At 41.6% G+C, this 22,332-nt stretch overlaps 1 protein-coding gene and 1 pseudogene across 1 annotated transcript in view; both read left to right on the forward strand.

Moving 5' to 3' along the window:
- Positions 1–11,507, forward strand: part of IQGAP2 (IQ motif containing GTPase activating protein 2) — a 278,242-nt gene extending 266,735 nt beyond the window's left edge. The window contains exons 33-36 of the mRNA XM_029942461.1: positions 2,370–2,530; positions 4,771–4,908; positions 5,945–6,053; positions 10,556–11,507. Coding sequence (XP_029798321.1) covers positions 2,370–2,530; positions 4,771–4,908; positions 5,945–6,053; positions 10,556–10,669 — 522 coding nt within the window. The 3' untranslated portion in view covers positions 10,670–11,507. The remainder of the gene's footprint in view (positions 1–2,369; positions 2,531–4,770; positions 4,909–5,944; positions 6,054–10,555) is intronic.
- A 1,172-nt stretch (positions 11,508–12,679) lies between these two features.
- Positions 12,680–14,149, forward strand: LOC115293652 (annotated as a pseudogene).
- Positions 14,150–22,332: the final 8,183 nt, after the last annotated feature.

Here is a 22,332-nt window from a genome sequence, read left to right on the forward strand (position 1 = left end):
CTGAGCCACCCAGGTGCCCAATATTACAGATCTTGAAGAGTTCCACCGTCCTTGATAAATTTTTTTAAGTTTATTTATTTTGAGAGAGAGAGAGAACAAGTGGAGGAGGAGCAAAGAGAGAAAGAGACAGAGGATCTGAAGCAGGCTCTCTACTGACAGCAGAGCCCAATGTAGGGCTCAAACCCACAAACCATGAGATCATGACCTGAGCCAAAGTTGGATGCTTAACCGACTGAGCCGTCTGGATGGTAACTTTTAATAGAAAAAAAAAAAACAACAACTTTCCCAAGTCATTAGGACATTTGACATACCAGAAATAAATGCTCGGGAAATGGAATAGACAAGTTTCATCTATACTTTTGTGGGGGGTTTAAAAGATTTTTTTAGTAATCTCTATACTCAATGTGGCCCTCAAACCTACAACACCACAGTCAAGAGTTGCATGCTCCACCGACTGAGCCAGTCAGGTGCTCCAATACCTATTAGTTTCTTTGGTTTTGTTTTTGTTTTTCCCAGTACCTAATAGTTTAATTTTTTTTAAATAGTTTATTGTCAAATTGGTTTCCATATAACACCCAGTGCTCTTCCCCACAGGTGCCCTCCTCCATTACCACCACCTCCCTTCCCCCTCCCCCTCCCACCTTCAACCCTCCTTCGTTTTCAGTATTCAGTAGTCTCTCAGGTTTTGCATCCCTCTCTCTCCCCAACTGTCATTCCCTCTTCCCCTCCCCCTGGTCCTCCATTAGGTTTCTCCTGTTCTCCTGTTAGACCTATGAGTGCAAACATATGGTATCTGCCCTTCTCCGCCTGACTTACTTCGCTTACCTACTAGTTTTAAAAATAACACTTCTATGAGAGTTCTCTCTTAAGTTGTCTTATAGCTCAGTTGCTCTTAGGACCTCCCACTGAGATGGTAACTCTTTGTCCCTGAGAATTTGCCTCTGAGCAATTGAGCCTAAATGCAGTTGAGACTTAAATGTTACTTTCGGTTTTCTCATCACTTATTTTTACAGTTGGGAAACTTCCTGAGAAAAGGATCTCAAATTAGTGGGAGGAAGCATCACAGGAAACGGCTGAGATCTGTTTGTCAAGGATAAGGAAACATATTTGGGTTAAAGACATTTCATTCTTTTTATCCAAACAGGCAAATTAAAATGGGTCTGGAGGTTCAAGGCAGTTACGTGATCAGAAAAAAAGTATGATAATTATACCTTCTTGATGGAAAATCAACTCCGTTTCTTTCTTCCATGGAAAGTTATAGTCACATCTGGCAGTAGGCTTATCCCTCCTAGCCTAAGTGACTCCAGGAAGTCCCATTTCTTTCTATAGATCTGAGGTGGAAAATATTTGTCTTTGCAAATGTATAGTAGAGAAATTAATGTTTTTGCCTTTTAAAAAAGGCTGTCACGAAGGTATCCTCCAAAATACTCTGTTTAATGGACAATTTTTACTTCTGTATGTCTGGATTCCTAGGGGGAATATTTTTAATTTGTCCACATAGGGAAAACAATATTAAACAAGCACCATTTTCATGATTTACCAATTAGAATTACAAATAAATCTTAAGTCTATAGGTTTAAATCGAGCATAGCTCTTGTAATCTGTGAGTAGCTTGAATGACTCGATGTTCTAGGGACTCCGTTTAAATCCAAGCAGTAGTCACCAAAGCTAAACCTTTCCAGTCAGTGTTGAGAGCTCAGCTGTTTTTGCAAACCTTCAGATATATTTCCCAGATTAAAAAGAAGAAACATTTCCCAGATTTAAAAGTGCATTGTTTTGTTTTTGGGTTTTTTGGGGGGGGGGTGTTTGTTTGTTTGTTTTTTACTTATTTCTAAAATGAATGCAGTAATTGCATGTAAACCTTTTCAGGTATTTTTCAAAGGGGAATGTTGAAAACATTTTGAAGAAATTGCTGTCTCCTACTAAAGTCTTCCTTGTGCCCCTTTTAAAATACTATTTAATTACATGGTTATTCTAAAAATGCTTCTTTTCCATCAAGACAAAAATAAATGTTAGCAACTCTATTAACATGAATTACGGACCCTTGCCAGTCCAAAGTAAGCAAAAAAGGGGGGAACACCTTAGTTTGCAGAAATAATGAGGCACCTGGCTGACTCAGTTGGTAGACTATGCAGCTCTTGATCTTGGGGTCGTGAGTTCAAGTTCCACATTGGGTATAGACATTGCTTAAGTTACACTTTAAAAAATACATTTTTTAAAAAAGCATTAAAATAAAGTGCTTAAGGAAAGTTACAGGTTAACAGTCACAAATAGTGACTTGATTGTCAACATTCTTCTTGGTCCCAAATGGTAATATCCTAAAGTAAACTTCTTAAATGTCATATCAGAGCCTTTACTTGTTTTCTCAGGACATTCGAAATCAAAGAATACATCGAAAGCTTCGAAAAGCTGAATTGGCAAAACTTCAGCAGACCCTCAATGCACTTAATGAGAAGGCAGCATTTTATGAAGAACAAATTAATTATTATGACACCTACATAAAGACTTGCTTGGACAACTTAAAAAGACGGTAAGTTAAAATCCTATGTCCATTTTTAATGTCATGATTTATATGAGTGTCAATTATTTTGCACACTTGGGTGATGGGGCTTAGAAGCAAATTCATTGCTTTATTTTATAACCAAAAAACTAGAATCTCGGTTTTGTGATTTGCTACTGGGATATGAGGAGTGGATTTAGAAATTTTTTAATTGCCCATCAACACTAAAATTCATGTAGTTCAACCTGTTGTATTTTACACAAGTAGCTTTAATGCTTAGGGAAGCACTCTCATTTTCCCTCTCGTCTCTTTTACTCAACACTATGATAAAAAAAAATTAAAGCTACTCTTATTTTTTTAATATTTACAATAAACAAGGTTAGATAACTCAGGTATTTGCTAATAACAGAATATGGCCTAATGATTTTAAATTACTTCGTGGTTTTATAAAGTTATTATTGAAGTTATTTTTGATGGGGTGCCTGGGTGGCTCAATCGATTAAGCATTCAGCTTCAGCTCAGGTCATAATATTGCAGTTCATGGGTTCAAGCCCCACATTGGGCTCCTTGCTGACAGCTCAGAGCCTGGAGCCTGCTTCAGATTCTTTGTCTCCCTCTATCTCTGCCCCTCCCCTGCTCACAGTCTGTATCTCTCTCTCTCTGTCTCTCTGTCTCTCAAAAATGAATAAACGTTAAAAATTTTTAAATTATTATTTACATAAAAAACAAAATTTGACGGTTTCCCATAATTACCCATTAGCAGACATATCACAAAATTGTTTATACACCACAGAGTCACTTTTAATGAGTATTCCTTACTCATTATTGTTCTTACTACTAGACTAAGGTTGATACTAATCAAATTGTAATTACCCATTGAAATATGTAATATGATATTTTCATGTAATCTGTGTAGTCAGACTGACTGTGAGAAATGGTGGTATATGGTTGGGGCACCTGGGTGGCTCAGTTGGTTAAGCTTCTGACTTCAGCTCAGGTCATGATCTCACGGTTTGTGGGTTCAAGCCCCGCATCAGGCTCTGTGCTGACAGCTCAGAGCCTGGAGCCTGCTTCAGATTCTGTGTCTCCCTCTCTCTCTGACCCTCCCCTGCTCGTGCTCTCTCTCTCTCTCAAAAATAAAATTTTTTAAAAAATGGTGCTGTATAGAATAATCAATTGCATTAATCATGCAAGATTTGATGAAGGGAAATAGCCAAATTTAAACCTCCTTTATTTGGGCCCCAGTAGTTCTAAATTTTAATTCATTGGCTCGAAGCCTATAAATTACTTTCACTGTATTCCTGAAAGGAAGAAATTGATCAAGCTAATAATACCCGGTAGAAATAAGGTTGTTACAGGGTTGTTGTTTTTTTTACTTGAAACCACTTGAAGGCATTTTATAAACTTTACAGTTAGGTGAGCTAGATTTGTGTTCTAATTCTTTCTTACGTTATATTGATCTATGACCCAGCCCAGTAAACTTCTTTGTAGATTCAATTTCTTATCTTTCAGGTGGCATTAGGAGTACCAGCTTCACAAGTATTACTGTAAGAGTTAAATGAATAAGAAAGAAATTTATTTATTTCAAAGCACGATGGAAATGTTGATTTTGCAAATGTGAGGCAATATTCATAAAGCACTTAGAACATTGCTGGCCACATAGTATTTATTAAATAAAGTAAAACAGTCCTAGTAATACCTTTACTTGGGAGTACACAGCCCATATTATGGAACCAAACCTGCTTGTAAAATGACTTACTATTAGTTCAGTCTGCCTGAGGAAATAAAGCTTTATGAAAAATATTAGTCTGTCATTCATAGTTCAGTCACCTTGTAAATAGCTTTCTCTTACATTTCATTAGTGAGGTTGTATGATCTAGGGGAAATTGTCCCCTGTTGTCACAGAATAAAAAGTTTCATATTCAAGGGCACCTGGGTGGCTCAGTCGGTGGAGCATCCAACTTCGGCTCAGGTTATGATCTCATGGTTTGTATTTCGAGCCCTGCATCAGGCTCTGTGCGGACAGCTCAAAGCCTGAAGCCTGCTTTGCATTGTGTCTCCCTCTCTCTCTCTCTGACCCTCCCATAATCATGCTCGCTCTTGCTCGCTCTCTCTCTATCTATCTATCTCAATAATAGATAAGCATTTTTAAAAAATTTTTTTAAGTTTCATACTCAGTGCAATGGGAGCCAAAGTGAACAGTGGTGGGCACCACCAGAACCTCTGAGTTTGCCATCATGACAATAGATGATTTATTCTTATTTTGTCAGAAATTCTCGAAGGTCAATTAAACTAGATGGAAAAGGAGAACCCAAAGGGGCGAAGAGAGCTAAGCCAGTGAGGTACACGGCTGCAAAGCTGCACGAGAAGGGAGTCCTCCTGGGGATAGACGACCTTCAGACCAACCAGTGAGTGCGACCTGGAATCTGCAGAGAATTGCACACACCCTCTAATCGCTGCTGGAACATCTGACTCACTTCTTTGGGTTTCCTGTGGCCTTTGAAGGGAGCTTCCTTTGGTCTTTCAAGGCTTACCCCTGATTACAGATGACAGGGGGGACGTGAGTGTATTGTTATCTTCCGGTCTGCCTTCAGACCCCGAGCATCTGGTGCCGTGAGTTGTAGAAGTGCTGAGCAGGTCGTGTTTCCCATGGCTGGCCCAGTGCGTTTAGATTTGCCAGCCTCCATTTGCCTCCAGAGAAGCTGAGTCATGGCAGCGAGAATGAAAAGCTGTCTTTTTTGTCTTGAGAGATGAGAGTTATTTACAATAGTATCTTTCTCATTTCAAAGCCGCCGACTACGCCCCAACACCTGGGTCACAGCGGCTCTAACAGTGTGCTGCTGGTGTGCGTGATCGAGGGACGGGAGAAAATGGAAACCCTCCTCGCAGCCCCCACCGGCTGCCACACAGCTCTCGGTTTTCCAGGAACTGTGAGCCCTGTGCCCCATCACTGTTGCGGGGAGCCACATTCACCATGTGCACGCCTCTCTAACCCCTGTCCTCTCGCCAGGCCTGGCTTCTGTTCCGTTTATCCCAGCAGATCTTTTCTCTCAACTATACCGACTCAGAGAAAATCCTTCGTCGTCTTTGTAGTTTCTGTAGAAGGAATCATCTAAAACATTCAGCTGGCCTCTCAGCCGCAGGAGTCAATATTGAATTCTCCTGTTCTGTGAACCTCGGATTGCCAGCTATATTTTAAGGTCTTTAAGAGCAAGGACCATATTTAATAGCATTTCTTCTGTGATAAAGCAACTACTTCGGTGCTCTAGGCTACAGTGTCAACAAGAGCTATCACACCTAGTTTTAATGAGCAGAGTGGGGAAAGGGAACGATGGGAGCTTGGGGAGACACCCTCAGCATTCTGTTAGTGAATTCCCGTTAACTAGTTTCAGCTTTACACAGATATTTGCAATTCCGCGTGTGAATGTCCTTTTTCTTTGCTAGGTTTAAAAATGTTACATTTGATATCGTCTCTACTGAAGATGTGGGCATCTTTGATGTCAGATCAAAATTCCTTGGTGTTGAGATGGAGAAGGTACAGCTCAATATTCAGGTAAGTTGGGATTTCTGCAAAGTGGGGCCGAGTTTTATCATGTGGGTTATTTGTGCCTCTCCTGGCTTGCACTCTTCATGACCACCCCGAGGTGTCACAGCAGACCACTGCAAGCCTTGTTTGCCAATATTGGCTTTTTAAGCTTTGATGATTTTTTAAAAGCCCTGGTTTTTCAAAATAGTAGAACTTAAAATGGCTTTAGATGGCAAACCATAGCAGTCTGTTTTTCTAAGTCATGTTTCCCTGTTGGTAATGTTTAAAAGGAAAAAGTAGCATAAAAATATTCAAATCTATTAAGGATGAAAAGTTTTCTTTTTTTATTTTTACTTGTATTTTTATTGTTTTTATTTGTTTGTTTGTTTATGAGAGAGAGAGAGAGACTATGAGCAGGGGAGGGGGAGAGAGGAACCAAAGCAGGCTCTGCGCTGACAGCAGAGAGCCGAATGTGGGGCTCGAACTCACAAACCATCAGATCATGACCTGAGCCAAAGTCAGATGCTTAACTGGACCAAGCTGCCCAGGTGCCCCAAAAGTTTTCCTTTATTAGGAACTTGGATTTCTTTCTAAGACTACATATGCCCAGGATTGGAACTTTCCTGACCTTATTTCTCCTTCTTTCTCATTCTTGGAATCATTTTTACATTAGTTGATTAAATCTTTTTAAACGCTTAGGCACATAAGACATTGTGCAACATAGTTATCTACAAGTAGAAAAATGGTGTCGACAGTCTGAGTTATTGCCGTTTTCTGATGAGAACCACATTTAATCCAAATAGACTTGAACAGAAAGTGAGATGTCCAGTTTCTATGTCCAAAAACAACAGCAGAAACAACAAGAAAAAAAAGTGAAAGGAGAGCACAACCACTTGTTCAAGTTCATCTACTGCCAAACTCTTAATCCTTAGCAAAGGATCAATTAAAAGAAGCAATTGGGTTTTTATTTTTCACTTAAGAAATTTTCAGTGGAAATAGCATCTATGTACCTGGGTCCCAAACTGCTAGCAAAATGGTTCCCAAGTGTTCTGTATGTATCTCCACAAGCCATCTTGATGAGGCACTGCAGGGCACAAGGTCTAGCCTCCCTCTCTGCTGAGCTTCTAGCTAAGAACCTGAAATGATTTCCCCTCCTAGGAGTGGATGCCAGTACCCTTCATTTCCACCTAGCGTTGCTTGTAGCTTACAAAGAAAATCAAGACCTAAAGGAGAATGATAAGGACCATTGAGATAATGGAGCGAATTAGAGTCCAGAGAGAAAATGAAAGATAATGTGTAATTATGAAAAGCATACATAATTAAATAGCATAATTTTCTACCTTATTTTTAAACACCAGTAATGGTAGCCATCTAACAGGTTCACTGAAAAGCTTGGGCCACTTTCTCTGCCACTTAGATAAATACGGGAAGAGTAAAGAAAGTGCACCTATGGATCTGCCTTCATTAGCCATTCTTTAGAAGTCTATCAAAAACACATCATGTGTTTGTCAAAAAGGAAATGACCCAAGACCAATCAGCATCAGCTGGACAGATGAATCCCAAGTGACCAGGAGACACCTGTTCGGAGAGGCCTCAGGAATTGGGGGCACTTCCTTTGAACACTGGTGCAAATACCAAGCTTCACTTGCTCCTTTGTTAAGGTTTCAGCATGCAATAGGAGTACCTAGCTATTCACGCCATTCATCTGTGCACAGAATTGATTGTGAGATGTTACTCCTTAGCTGCACACAGGTAGCTAATACAGCCCAGATTTTTAAACTCATTAACATATCACCAGGGCTAACCACGTAATTTGCAGGGCTTGGTACAAAATGAAAATGCACAGCCCCTTATTCAGAATTACTGATCATCTCAAGATGGTGACGACGGAGCATTACACCTGTACAGGTTGAATGCCCCAGTAGCCAGCCCAGCATCTAGGAATACAGTCAGACTTCTGTTTATACTTACGGCTTCCAGACAATTACATTAACAAGGGAATTAACTGATGGCCAGGTCTGTGGTGTGAGACAAGAGCCGGCAAAAGGACAGAAATTTCTAAGACTAAAGGAGGTCCCTTCTAACATTACATTTCTAGGTCTTCTTCTCCCACCCTTTCCTCATTTCCTGAAGATTATATCCTAATTGTATCCTGTAGCTGTCGGCAGTAGACCTAACAGGAGGGTGTGACTTAAGACGTTCTGCTTACACAAATAATGCTCAGTGTTTATCAAGGGCTACAGGGCTGCCACTGCTCCTTCCAAGACGAAGAACTGAGGTTCAGGGAGTTTGTTATACGAGAAGCAGCTGGAGTCCAGGCTCATCACTCTGCTCCGTTGCTCTCGCTGGATTCCAGTTGATCTTGACAAAGCAAGGGGGGCCTACAAATGGTCCCTGGGTCTTGATCTCCTCTGCCCAAGAGCACCCCTGTGAAATTAGCAGTGTTGTCCCAATTGACACAAAACAGCTTCGGAGAGGCTGTGTGATGTTGCAAGGTCATAAGATAGCAAATGGTGGGGCTAAGTCTCAAACCTGGTCTCCCTCCACAAGTGCAATCATTCTCTCTGCTCCCCACCCTGGGGGCCCAGCTAATTTCCCTGCAGACAATTGCAGGTGTCTCTCACTTCGAGTACAGTTGGAGCAATGTGAGGAAGTGGAGGAGGAAGCTGGAACAGCAAGTTTTCTCAAAGATGATTCCAACTTCTGCCGGTGGCCTTGCTTTATAGAAATACAAGGCATTATCGTTAAGAACCCTGGGGCACCTGGGTGGCTCAGTCACTTGAGCATTTGACTCTTGATAACTGCTCAGGTCACGATCTAATGGTTCGTAGGATAGAACCCCACATCTGCGCTGACACTGCAGAGTCTGCTTGGGATTCTCTCTCCCTCCATCTCTGTGTCTGTCTGTCTCTCAAAATAATAATATAAAACATTTTAAAAATTAAAAAGAAAAAGGAACCAAGAAGTTTCCGGAGCTAGGAACAAGAAAATGAGGCCTGGGTATTATCGAGGGCGGTTCAAGAATGATAGCTCCTACTTGGGGAAGACCTCCTGTCCTAAGTTATTGTGGAACACTGTGCTGAATCTCATGCATATGACTCATGTGACCCCATTAGTAATTTTAATGAGAGTTGATTTCCTTAGTTTATATAGTGGTAGTGAAACACGGAATGGTAGACTGACTTGAGAATAAGTGCTTGTTCTCCGTCCAGGAAGAGAAAGAAGTCTAGATCCGGAAAGACTAGCTTTGTACAGTGGGCCCCAAATGTCTATCCCACAACTTCAGTAAATAACGTGAGCATCCATTTATCCCCATTTTACATACTTATTTATAAAGTATACATGTCCCTACCATTATACTCAAAATGTACTTTATGAAATATATATACAAAATTTAAATGTTTGAAGAATAAGAGACAATAATAAATAGGAGCTCTCATACTCTTTGTGCCCCCCCCCCCCAGGGATAGCCTTACTCACTCGGCTATAGAAAACATCACTGTTCCAGGGGCGCCTGGGTGGCTCAGTTGGTTAGGCATCTGACTTTGCCTCAGGTCATGATCTCAAGGTTCCTGAGGTTGAGCCCCATATCAGATGAGCTCGATTCCCTCTCTCTCTTTCTGCCTCCATCTCTCTCTCTCTCTTCCCGTCTACTTCTCTCTCTCCCCCCCCTCCCCTCTCTCTCTCTGCCCCTCTCCCCCTCCCTACCCTACCCCTCTCTTTCTCCCCCTTCCCCTCTCTATTCCCCTTACTCACTTGCGCCCTCTCTCTCTCAAAAAAAAGAAAGAAAATGAAACACCACTGTCCTAAAGGATATGCCCGGGGGCACCTGGGTGGCTTAGTCGGTTGAGCCTCTGACTTGGGCTCAGGTCATGATCTCACAGTTACTGACTTGGGCTCAGGTCATGATCTCACAGTTAGTTCGTGGGTTTGAGCCTGGAGCCTGCTTCAGATTCTGTGTCTCCCACTCTCTCTGCCCCTTCCCCACTCACTGTCTCTCAGAATAAAATAAAGACTTTTAAAAGAAGGATTCTGTCTCTCACTCTCCTTCTGCTCGTTCCCTCCACCACACCCATGCTCTCTCTCTAAAAACAAATAATTTTTTAAAAATTATAATTATGTATTGATATTAACTTGATAATGGTTTTCTTTCATATAGTGCTTATCACTTCTAAAAATCTGTTTTCTTTCATTTAGGTAAGTGCTTCTCAAAGTACGGCCCTCAGACCATCAATACCATTATCACGTGGGCACTTGTTAAAATGCATATTCTTGGGCCCCACCCTAGAGCTACAAAGTCAGAACCTCCAGTGCACGGGGCCCAACAATCTGTGTTTTAACTAGCTTGTGTTTTTAACCAGATGATTCTGATGCACACTGAAGTTTAAGAACACCCCACGGAGGCCATCGGGTCAACGGAATCTATTTTTGTCAACAGATTCTTCTAGAATGTTTTTTTTTTTTTAAGAAAGACTTTAAGTGTGCAAAATGTCAAATCTGAGATCTAATGATGTTCCTTATAATTTCAGGATTTACTTCAGATGCAGTATGAAGGAGTAGCTGTAATGAAGATGTTTGATAAGGTCAAAGTGAACGTAAACCTTCTCATATACCTGCTGAACAAGAAATTCTACGGAAAGTGAAGTGCCCACCCCAGTTTCATGGCATCTGTACCACCTGAATTGAGATGAATCTGCTGAGTATTTTTGTTGTTCAACATGATTGAAATCACTGGTTATACATGTGTGGTGGTGGTGTTTTTTTTTTAATGACCAAAACTGTTCTGAAGAATATACCCATGTGCCTTTTTGATATTTGATACTCCGGAAGAATAAAACAAAAAATGAACTAATGGAAACACTTCCACATTATGCTATGGTATAGGTACTCTGATTTCAAACTTTGGCATTCGGGATTTGTTTTAAAGTAGGGAGAAAATAAGTTTAGGTGACTTAGAGACAAATCTGCAAACCTATTTTCCTATGAATAATAATTTTAAATGTCCCATTTGAATAATGCAATTCTTCATAGATTTTTTTTCTTATCTGTGGAAAAATGGAAACCTAATTATTTGTAATGAATTATTTACTACACAGATACTTCGTTCTAAGCCCTGCCTTCTGGGAGTTACCAATTTTAAAGAACTTTTGTGCAATTCAAAATGAAGTTTTTATAAGTAATTGAAAGTGACAATACAATAACACTTTCTGTATAAAAGTATATATTTTATGTGATTTATTCCTACTAAATAAGTGCACTACTGCCTCGTGGTAAAGGCTCTTGTTCCCAGAGCCTTTAAGCGACTAAGGAGCATCCTGGATAGTGATCTAAGCCCCCACCTCAACCCCTCACAGTTTATTTGAATACTTCAATTGTGCCTCTCAATTTTTTGTAATGCAATAAAATCAGTATCTAGATGGTTTTTAAATGTATTCTTTGAAAATTGTTTTATGTAAAATAAATGTTACTGAATCACATAAATTGGGCTTTTTAGTTTGTCTTAATACATCTAAATCATTTAGTGGGTAGAAGGTTCTTGGTGGGGCTTTTCAGGAAAAAAACAGCATGCCAACAGCCGGACTTGTTACCGTGCAGACTACACTGGTGTGACCCAGGGATCCAAAACCGCGTGGCTGGGGCACCCGGGTGGCTCAGGGAAGCATCCGACTGTCGCTTTCAGTCAGATGATTTGTGAGATCAAGCCCCACACTGTCAGTGCAGAGCCTGCTTAGGATTCTCTGTCTCTCTGCTCCTCCCCTGCTCAAGTTCATGCTCTCTCTCAAAATAAACTTAAAAACAACAACAAAAATCCTGTGGCTGAAATAAAAGAGAAGTTTGTTTTTCCCAAATTCGGCAGTTCAGAGGTGAGAAGGCCCACAAGATTATCTAGGGACCCAGGCTGGCCAATAGAGCCTGGGGAATAAGGCTTAACTAGGGAGCCCTGTACTCAATTAAAAGCTGGGGTGGGGCCCTGGGGGGCTCAGTTGGTTAAGTGTCTGACTCTTGGTTTTGCCTCAGATCATGATCTCGCAGTTTGTGGGTTTGAGCCCCACATGGGGCTTTGCACTGATGGTGCAGAGCCTGCCTAGGGTTCTCTTTCTCTCTCTCTCTCTCTCTCTCTCTCTGTCTCTCTCTCTGCCCCTCCCTTGCTCTCTCTCAAAAAAAAATTTTTCTAAAGCTGGGATAAGAGAGGTGGTATATTAATAAAAAGTGTAATTTCTGGGGACAGGTTAGCTATCTTCATGACAGTAGTGATCCAGACTCGCAGGTTGGAGCCCCCTGATACTTTTCATTCTGTTCATTCATTCAACAGGCTTTATTTTTCATAGGGACTATAAAACATTGAGAAAGTGTAACTTAAGCTCATTTGACAAAAATGAACTTTAAATTTTAGTGTGAGGTTAATACAATTTGGAAAGTTCAAATTTTTAAGCTTTTTTTTTTCTTTTGAGAGAGCAAGAGAGAGACCGTGGAGGGGGAGGGATGGCCAGAGAGAGGAGAGAGACAGAATCCCAAGCAAGTGCCATGCTATCAGTGCCGAGCTCAATCTCATGAACTGTGAGATCATGACCCAAAATTAAGAGTCAGACACTTAACTGACTGAGCCACCCAGGCACCCCAGGAAGTTCATATTTTGAAAGTAGAGTCTGCCACTTGGTGATTGTGTCCAGCTATACATATTTTTAACAATGAGGATTTCTTTGCAACAGGTTTGCTTCCAGAACACAGGTGTCAAGAAAACCCCCGCTAACCCTAAACCAAAATGGGAAAGGAAAAGACTCATGTCAACATCGCCGTCATTGGACACGTAGATTTGGGCAAGTCTACCACTGCTGGTCATCTGATCTACAAATGTGGTAGGATCAACAAAAGAACTATTGAAAAGTACGAAAAGGAGGCTGCTGAGATGGGAAAGGGCTCCTTCAAGTATGCCTGGGTCTCGGATCGACTGAAAGCACGTGAATGTGGTAACACCATTAATATCTCCCTGTGGAAATTCGAGACCAGCAAGTCCTTTGTGACCATCACTGATGCCCCAGGACACAGAGACTTTATCAAAAATATGATTACCCATCTCACGCTGACTGTCCTGTCCTGATCGTTGGTGTTCGTGTTGGCAAATTTGAAGCAGGTCTCTTCAAGAATGGGCAGACATGTGAGCATGCCCTTCTGGCTTACACACTGGGTGTAAAACAACTTATTGTTGGATTCCATTGAGCCACTCTACAACCAGAAGAGATACGAGGAAATCATTAAGGAAGTTAGCACCTACAGTAAGAAAATTGGCTACAACCCTGACACAGTAGCATTTGTGCCAATTTCTGGTTGGAATGGTGACCTCCTGCTGGAGCCAAGTACGAACATGTCTTGGTTCAAGGAATGGAAAATCACCCATGAAGATGGTAATGCCAGTGGAACCACACTGCTTGAAGCTCTGGATTGCATTCTGCCACCAACTGGTCCAACTGACAAGCCCTTGCATCTGCCCCTCCAAGATGTCTATGAAATTGGTGGTATTGGCACTGTCCCTGTGGGTCAAGTGGAGACCAGTGTTCTTAAACCAGGCATGGTGGTCACTTTTGCTCATGTTACAACTGAGTAAAGTCTGTTGAAATGCACTATGAAGCTCTGAGTGAGGCTCTTCCTGAGGACAATGTGGGCTTCAATGTCAAGAAAGCATCTGTCAAAGATGTCCATTGTGGCAATGTGACTGGTGATAGCAAAAATGACACACCGATGGAAGCAGCTGGCTTCACAGCTCAGGTGATTACCCTGAACCATCCAGGCCAAATCAGTGCCAGCTATGCACTGTGCTGGACTGTCACACAGCTCACATTGCCTGCAAGTTCCCTGAGTGGAAGGAGAAGATTGATCGTCATTCTGGAAAAAAGCTGGAAGATGGTCCCAAGTTCTTGAAATCTGGTGATGCTGCCATCGTTGATATGGTTCCTGGCAAGCCCATGTGTGTTGAGAGCTTCTCTGACCATCCTCCTCTGGGCTGTTTGGCTGTATGTGACATGGGACAGACGCTGGCTGTGGGTGTCATCAAAGCAGTGGACAAGAAGGCAGCTGGAGCTGGCAAGGTCACCAAGTCTGTCCAGAGAGCTCAGAAGGCTAAATGAATATTCTCCCCAACACCTGCCACCCCCGTCTTTTTTTTTAATGTTTATTTATTTTTGAGAGAGAGAGAGAGAGAGAGAGAGAGAGAGAGAGAGAGAGAGAGAGAGAAAGAGAGACCGAGTGGGGGAGGGGCAGAGAGAGAGGGACATACAGAATCCAAAGCAGTTTCCAGGCTCTGAGCTGTCAGCCCAGAGCTTGATATGGAGCTTGAACCCATGAACCATGAGATCATGACCTGAGCCAAAGTCAAACGCTTAACCAACTAAGCCACCCAGGCGCCCCTCTGCCACCCCAGTCTTAATCAGTGGTGGGAGAATGGTTCTCAACTGTTGGTGTCAATTAAGTTTAATAGTAAAAGACTGGTTATTGATAACAATGCACCATAAAATCTTCAGAAGGAATGTTTTGAGAACCATTTGCTTAGTGTGCGTGTGTGTGTGTGTGTGTGTGTGTGTGGCAGTTTTAAGTTACTAGTTTTTAAAATCAGTATTTTTTAATGGAAACAACTTGACCAAAAATCTGTCACAGCATTTTGAGACCCATTAATACAAAAGTGTCATGAGTAAAAAAAAAGAAAAAAAGAGGAAATGTTGTCAAAATGCTCACTATCTTAACAGTTTGTGAATGTGTACTTTTTTTTTTTAATGCGTCCACCTTAACACAGACCTGCACACCTAAAAGGGATCAGATAAACATAGTGAAGGGCCATCTTGTGAAGAAGCAGGATCCAGGGACAGTGAGAGGGAAGTTACGCTTCCTCCTCTGTGCTCCAGGAAAGATTTTTAGAGGGAATGAGTAGAAGAAACCAAAGTTAAGAAAAAATATTTAGAGACAAAAGCTAACCTTTCTTTTTTTTTTTCTTTTTAAAGCTAATCTTTCATAGTATCTCTGAAGGGAGTTTGTCTTATTCCAACACTGAAATGATGCTGGAGTCTTATCTGTGTTCATATAGACCTTCACATCATGCACGTACCCTCAAGGAAAGCAGCGCATGTTTCCTCTCTCTTGGCCCACATGGTAAGGCTTTTGCTACTTGAGATCTTTAGGGCACGGGAATGAATAGGTGACCCAGAGAGGGAGAATGTGATGGAGCATGAAAAAGAAGTCAACAGAGGTATGGATGTAGAGATGGCTGAAGCCAAGGCCTGTACCCCTCCCAGGAGCACTGGACCCCAAGCCAGAGGACAGTTGTGCCTTATAACCCTGAGCCAGTAAAGACTCCTAACCTTTGTGGTGAAAGAAAACTAATTCTCCCTCTCTGCTTCTGAGTTCCTGGCTGAGACGCTCTGTAATGAGTTATCGAGAGGGGTGACAGGCAGCTCTGTCAGTTGAGTATATGACTCTTGAATTCGACTCAGGTCATGATCTTGCAGTTGTAACTTCCATGGTGGGCATGGAGCCTGCTTGGGCTTGATTCTCTCCCTCTCTGCCACTTCCCCCACAGTCTCCCTTTTGCTCTCTCAAATTATCAAGAAAAGAACAAATACCAATTAAAAATGCACGCCTCGTGTATACAAAGGAAAACTGAGAAACACTCCTTGAAACAGCCCAAGCCCCCACCTTACTATCTTCCACTACAGACAAAAGATAAACATACATTAAAAAAAAAAAAAAAAAAGACAAAAGAAGAATGGTGGAGGCTGGAGGGTGCAATTCAGGGGAAGCTGTGAAGAGGAAATACTTGCTCAAATTTGCCCCACCTGGAAGACAGCCAGGTGAAGAAGGAATGTCTGATAATAGCTCTCTTCCTGGTACAGCCTCCCTTTCCAATGTAGAATCTCTTTAAACACGTAAACTACTTTTATAAAAAGGATTACTTCTATTTTCAGAGAGTCTTCTGTGTCCATAGTTTCGCAAAATAAACACTTCAATATAAGCCATATGCCAAAAAGGCATATTTTGGAGTGGCACGTTTTGCTAGCCTTCCCCAGCTTCCTCTGGAGAGCTCATAGCTTTTCTTACTCAGCGGGAAGAAGAAAATATTTTTTTCTGCTTTAGGAACACTTAGCAATTGAAACTATAACTTGATTTTTGTATGGCTGACTCCTTTACTTTGATGTGTGTCTAGTCATGTTTCCATGGTTACAAAAATGATATTCCGTTGGAACGTTTAGAATCCATGCTCCCTGGGGCGCCTGGGTGGCTCTGTCAGTTAAGCAACTAACTACGTCTCAGGTCATGATGTCATGGTTTGTGGGTTCGAGCTCCGCATTCGGCTCTGTGCTGACAGCTCAGAGCCTGGAGCCTGCTTCAGATTCTGTGTCTCCCTCTCTCTCTCTGTCCCTCCCTGACTCATGCTCTGTTTCTCTCTGTCTCTAATAAATAAACATTTTTTTAAAAATTTTAGAATCCATGCTCCCTTGAACTGCACTTTTTAGCACCTACACCTTAAGCTGCAGCCTAGCTCCTCTCAAACAATGTGTCCTAGTAATCTCCAAGAGAGGGAAAACCTGTGCAAACTTAATATTCTGGAAATTTGTGGTAAAAAGACCCTTGTCTGACATGACATACCTCTCTTAAGTCAGTGAAAGATCAGAACCATAATGTGTGTATTGGTGTGTGTGGGAGGGGGTGTGTGTGTGTGGTTGGGCTCTAATTAGAGGGGCTATTCGTGATGTAATTCTTACAACTTTGGCTGTGGTTACGTAGGGATTTGTGGTACTCCTCAAGTGTTCCCAGAGGTGAACCACAGAACTCTGAACGGTGATAGTTGCCTGTATTTTAAGAGATCCTGCTGAGAGTGGATGATACACTGCTGATGAGCTTCTGAAAACCTATTGCCTCTGTTGCTGAAACCTGGATTTAGTAACAGGTTAAAATAGAGCCGTCACCAGTCATCCTCTGAGTTCCAGAGGACAGAGACTGCTTTAGCCACTGTTGGAAGTCCAGAGCCTGGCCGTGCCTCGTACGTGGTGTAGAGGTGGAGATGCAAAGGCTGGTTCCGATGGGCTAGGAAGGAGGCAGACCTCGCCACCCCGCTGTGGCTCAGGAGTCACAGGACTGCTTTAGGTGGGCCCTGCGGAGCCTGGGCAGCTAATGACTAGCTCCGTCTAACAACGCATGTGCTCGCAACTCGGTCTCCAAGTAAAGGAGTTCGTACAGATTTTCTAGGTTGCCTTAGAGTATAAAATCTCTGACTTAAAATACACTGGACAGTGTGATGGTGAATGTTATGTGTCCATTTGATAGGGCTAAGGGATGCCCAGGTAACTGGTTAAAAAACACTATTTCTGTGAGAGTGTTTCCAGAAGAGATTAACATTTGAAGGCATAGCCTGAGTGAAGATCTCTTCACCTTTGGGGACAGGCGTCATCTAATCTGCTGAGGGCGCAGGAAGGGAAAACCTCTCCCTCCCCCTCTCCCATCTCATCCCCCACCCCCACTCCCCCTTGAGCTGGACCTTCCATCTTCTGCCCCTACACAGGTTCTCAGGCCTCCGACCCTGGAATTTACACCAGCAGCATCAGTCTCTGACTGGGAGTCGGGCCATCAGCTCCCCTGGTCCTCGGGCCTCTGGGCTGGGATTGAACTGTAGCACCAGCACCGAGGTTCCCCAGCACACAGACAGCAGGGTGTGGGACTTCTGAGCCTCTCTGACCATGTGAGCCAGTTCCTGGGATAAATCTTCTCTTATATGTATACAAGATTTATATATGTATATCTACATACATGATATAGATAGATGATACATAGATACAGATTGTTGGTTTCGTTTTTCTAGGAAACTGAGACTAATACAGAATACGAATAAGAGAAATAAAAGATCACTGAGTTCACGTAATTACACTGGAACAAAAGTTTCTGTAGTTGCTTTCTTTCTGATAGATACTGAATTTGACCTTCTCTTGGCACCTCAACCACAGGGTGAGTCTACCATTCTATCCATAGTATAATTAGTGGAAAGACATTTGTTGACCCATTTTGAAAGTTTAATTTTATTTCTAAACTCAAAATACCAGTGCAGATTTGTAACAACAAAAGGCAGAAATGGGTCTCCTATTGACTAGCTGGGACCTCAGTTACAGACCTGTTTGCTTCAAATATGGAGCTATCTGCACAGAATCTGGAGTAGGTCACACCTAGTTTGAATACAACTTGATTTTACTTCATATGAGATATAAGCCCTGGTATCACGACCATTATCTTCCAAAAAGAAATTACTAAGGAAGTTCTTGGAATATCTTGCTGTCTTTGGAAGGCTTCAAATAGAGGAGCAGTACCCATCATACCTGAAGCAGGCAGATCATCTAAAGGGTTTAAAACAAACTGCTTTCATATCATTTTAGAATTAAAATTTTCACTCTTTTGGGGTGCCCGGGTGGCTCAATTGGTTAAATATCTGACTTCGGCTCAGGTCAGGATCTCACAGCTCATGGGGTTGAGCCCCCCATTGGGCTTTCTGCTGTTCAGATCCTCTGTCTCCCTCTCTCTCTGCCCTCCCGGACTTGTGAATTTTTCTCTCTCTCTCTCTCTCTCTCTCTCTCTCTCTCTGTTTCTCTCTCAAAAATAAACATGAGTTTGGTAAACATTACTATTTGGTACCGGGTAAGTTCAAACAGAGAAAATAAAAGCCAGGCATCAATATTAGATGATTTTCATATGAATAATGCTGCAATGTTGAGACTTCACTTCTGAGAAGTATCAACAGGTTAGGGAACTGCTGTAATGTCTGGTTAGGTGGATTTTCTACCTGTGGAACCTGCACGCATTTGCTGTAAAACTGTAAATGAAGGGATTTTGGTATGGATGATATGAAACAAATATATTTCTTTTTCAAAAGCTCTAAGGAGGACACAAATATTAAAGAAATTTTGTAGAGAATGTAGGCAAAAACAAACAAATAAACAGAAAATAGAACATTACCAACAGACCATAAGGTAAAATTAGAAATTAATCATAAAGCAGGGCACCTAGGCACCTTAGTTAAGTATCCTATTCTTGATTTCAGCTTAAGTCATGATCCCAGGGTTGTGGGATCTAGCCCTGCTTTGGGCTCCAGACTTGGGCTTAAGATTCTCTCTCCCTCTGCCCCTCTCCCCTGCTCACCCACTCTCTAAAAAAATTTTTTTAAAGTTTAAAAAATTAACCACAAAGCCAGTCAAAACTTCCAATAATGAAAGGATTGAGGAAGATTTAGTGAAATTAACAAAATATTTTCACCTGAATTACTGAATATATCCACATGTCAAAAACATACAAAATGCAGATGAAATGTTCACTTGAGGGAGAAGGAGTGAAAATTAACCTAAGCAATCAGTTAAAACGTTAAAAGAATAAGAATAAATCCAAAGAAAGTAGAAAGAAATAATTTAAAAAGCCTGTATGAAAATTAATGACAATGAAAATAAATGATAAAAGCAACAAAACAAAAAGATGGGCATTGGAAAATGGTCATTTTCAACCTCTGGCCAGATTAATCAAGGAAAATAAAGCAAAAATATGCTATGTTAGGTGAAATAAATTGGACAAAACTTCAGATAAAATAGCCTTAAAAGAATAAAATGCTGTACACACAAAGGCATACTATAAAGAATTTAAAAAGAATTAGATATACATATACAACCAGGTAAATCTAGAAAAACGAAAACTATAGAATGATTCCTAAAGTATGTTACTTTGTCTAAATATTTAGAACGTACAAAGCAATACTATTTTTTTTTTGGAAACACAATTGTACCAATATTACAAAAAACATGAATAAGAAGGTCACTCTTCAGGGTAGGAAAAAATGAAATCAGAAGAGGCTACAAAAAAAACCAAAAAGCCTAACCAATATAAGATTATATATATATATATATATATATATATATATATATATATATCCATGTTAATGCCAAGTTGTAGGTCTATGAATGTATTAGGTTCTTTACTTTTCTGTGCTTGAAATGTTGTGTAATTTATGTTTTCAATTTTTTTTTTACTTTTTTAACGTTTTATTGATTTTTGAGACACAGGATGTGAGTGGGGGAGGAGCAGAGAGCGAGGGAGACATCTGTGATAGCAGATAGCTGATAGCACAGAGCCTGACTTGGGGCTCAAACCCACGAACCCATGAGATGATGACCTGAGCCAAAGCCGGATTCCCAATAACTGAGCCACCCAGGCACCCCTAATGTTTATTTACTTTTGAGAAAGAGAGCAGGCAGGAGTGTGCACAGGGGAGGGGCAGAAAGAGAGGGGGACAGAGCCTCAGAAAAAAGCTCTGGGCTGACAGTAGTGAGCAGGATGCAGGGCTCAAACCCACCAACTGCAAGATAATGACCTGAGCCCAGAGTTGGACTCTCAACCAACTGAGCCACCCAGACACCCCAAAATGTGTTATTTAAAGGAAACCCACACAAACTACATAAAATCCTCTTCAGTTCTTTTTACCTCTAAAGGCTCTTTTCGAAGTGTGTCCATTCCAACCACATCTTCAGCATCTGCACCACCTGAGAACTTGTTAAAAATGCAAATTTGCAGACCACACCCCAGGCCTATGGAATCAGAAACTCTGGAGGTGAGGACCAGCACCGTGGTTTAACAAATCTTCCGGATGGCTCTGATCCATACTAAAGTTTGAGAACCACGGTCTTAGAAGAACATTTGCCTAAACTTTGGCTAGGAACCCTCAGACATCACTTTCACCTGGGGCTGCTTGTCAGAAGTGTAGAATCGGATTTCGTGAGTCTGGGATGAGGTTAAGGAATCTGCACTGTGAGTCGTAAAAGTTAAAACCACTGTTTCCAAAGACAGGTTTTTGGTGGCTGCTCAATGAGCAACCCACAACCTATAGAAAGGGCTAAAGGGAAGAAGAAATGCCTCATTCTGATTCACTCTTCACCCTTGTTCACTGTGTCTCGGCCCCACTGTAAAGGATGCTTCCATCTGGCTAATATGCACAAAGAATGAAGCATGAATTTCAGCAGCCCTGTTTGTGCATTCTGTTCTAATGACTAAGCAAAAAAGCATCCTTTTAAACTCCAGGTTTGTAAAATGGTTAAAAACATTTTCCACCAATGACATAGTTAAACTTTTAGTTTACTCATAGTAAACTTTTAGTTTTAGTACACTTTTAGCGTACTCATAGTTTTATCCCATCATTAAAGATATATAAAGATACTTGTATGTGGACACAAATCCTTGAATGACGGATAGAAACTTAACCATGGCCATCATCGGTATGTGGTTCTTAGAAGGGGAGGCTGAAGATACTTTTACTTTTCATTTAACTTTCTTGAACTGTTAGAATTTTTTGCCACCTATATTGATTACTTTTATATTTTACACTATTTCATTGATTCTTCATGTCTTTCTTCATTTTAAACAATCCTGAAAATGAGAAGTTTCTTACAATCAGCAGGGATGCCACAGTTTAAACACCAGCAGCATCTGTGTGGGAGTGCTTGTAGTACATAAATTAAAATGAATCAGTTTTTTAAATGTTTGTTTATTTATTTTGAGAGAGATCCCAAGCAGGGGAGGGGCAGTGAGGGAAAGAGAGAATCCCAAACAGGCTTGGCATTGTCCATGTAGAGCCCCATGCGGAGCTCAAACTCACAAACCGTGAGATCACGACCTGAGCCGAAATCAAGAGTCCAATGCTTAACACACTGAGCCACCCAGGCGCCCATAAAATGACGCTTAAAATCAATGGCATCTTAGGATGGATGAAAAATAGTATAAATCAGGGAATGAAGAAATACATAATTTTAGTGGTTCACATCTACTCTTGGATATGTTTTCGTTGGAGAATTGAATAGGAAAAAAATTCTTTTAAGTATATATGAGTTATTCGGTCATTTACTGAGCAATTTCTATACACAACAAGGCCCTGTGCCCCGAGGACGAGGACGATGGGGGGAATGCAGGGAACGATACCGTCTCCGCTGTCTTTTCTCCTAGTTTAAGTGTCAGGGCTCTCACTGGGGAATGACACCCTCAAGGCGAAATTCCCTTTTTACAAAGCTTGAAACTGACCAGTGACTTTCAAGTAATTTATCAACCACAGGGTTCGGAACACGGCCGCACAACCGAAGAGGAGAAGGGGCTGCGGGTGAGCTTTCCGGGAAAAGGCGGCCGCGGGGCCCCGTTTCCCGCTGCGGGAAGACTCCGCAGATCCGCTCGGGCGGCCGAATCCAGCGCGTGTTCCCCGCGCCCAGCCCGCGCGGCGGGCGCGCTCCCGGGACGGGCCGCGCAGGTGCCC

This window comes from Suricata suricatta, chromosome 6 (assembly GCF_006229205.1).
Source record: "Suricata suricatta isolate VVHF042 chromosome 6, meerkat_22Aug2017_6uvM2_HiC, whole genome shotgun sequence".
Lineage (NCBI taxonomy): Eukaryota > Metazoa > Chordata > Mammalia > Carnivora > Herpestidae > Suricata > Suricata suricatta.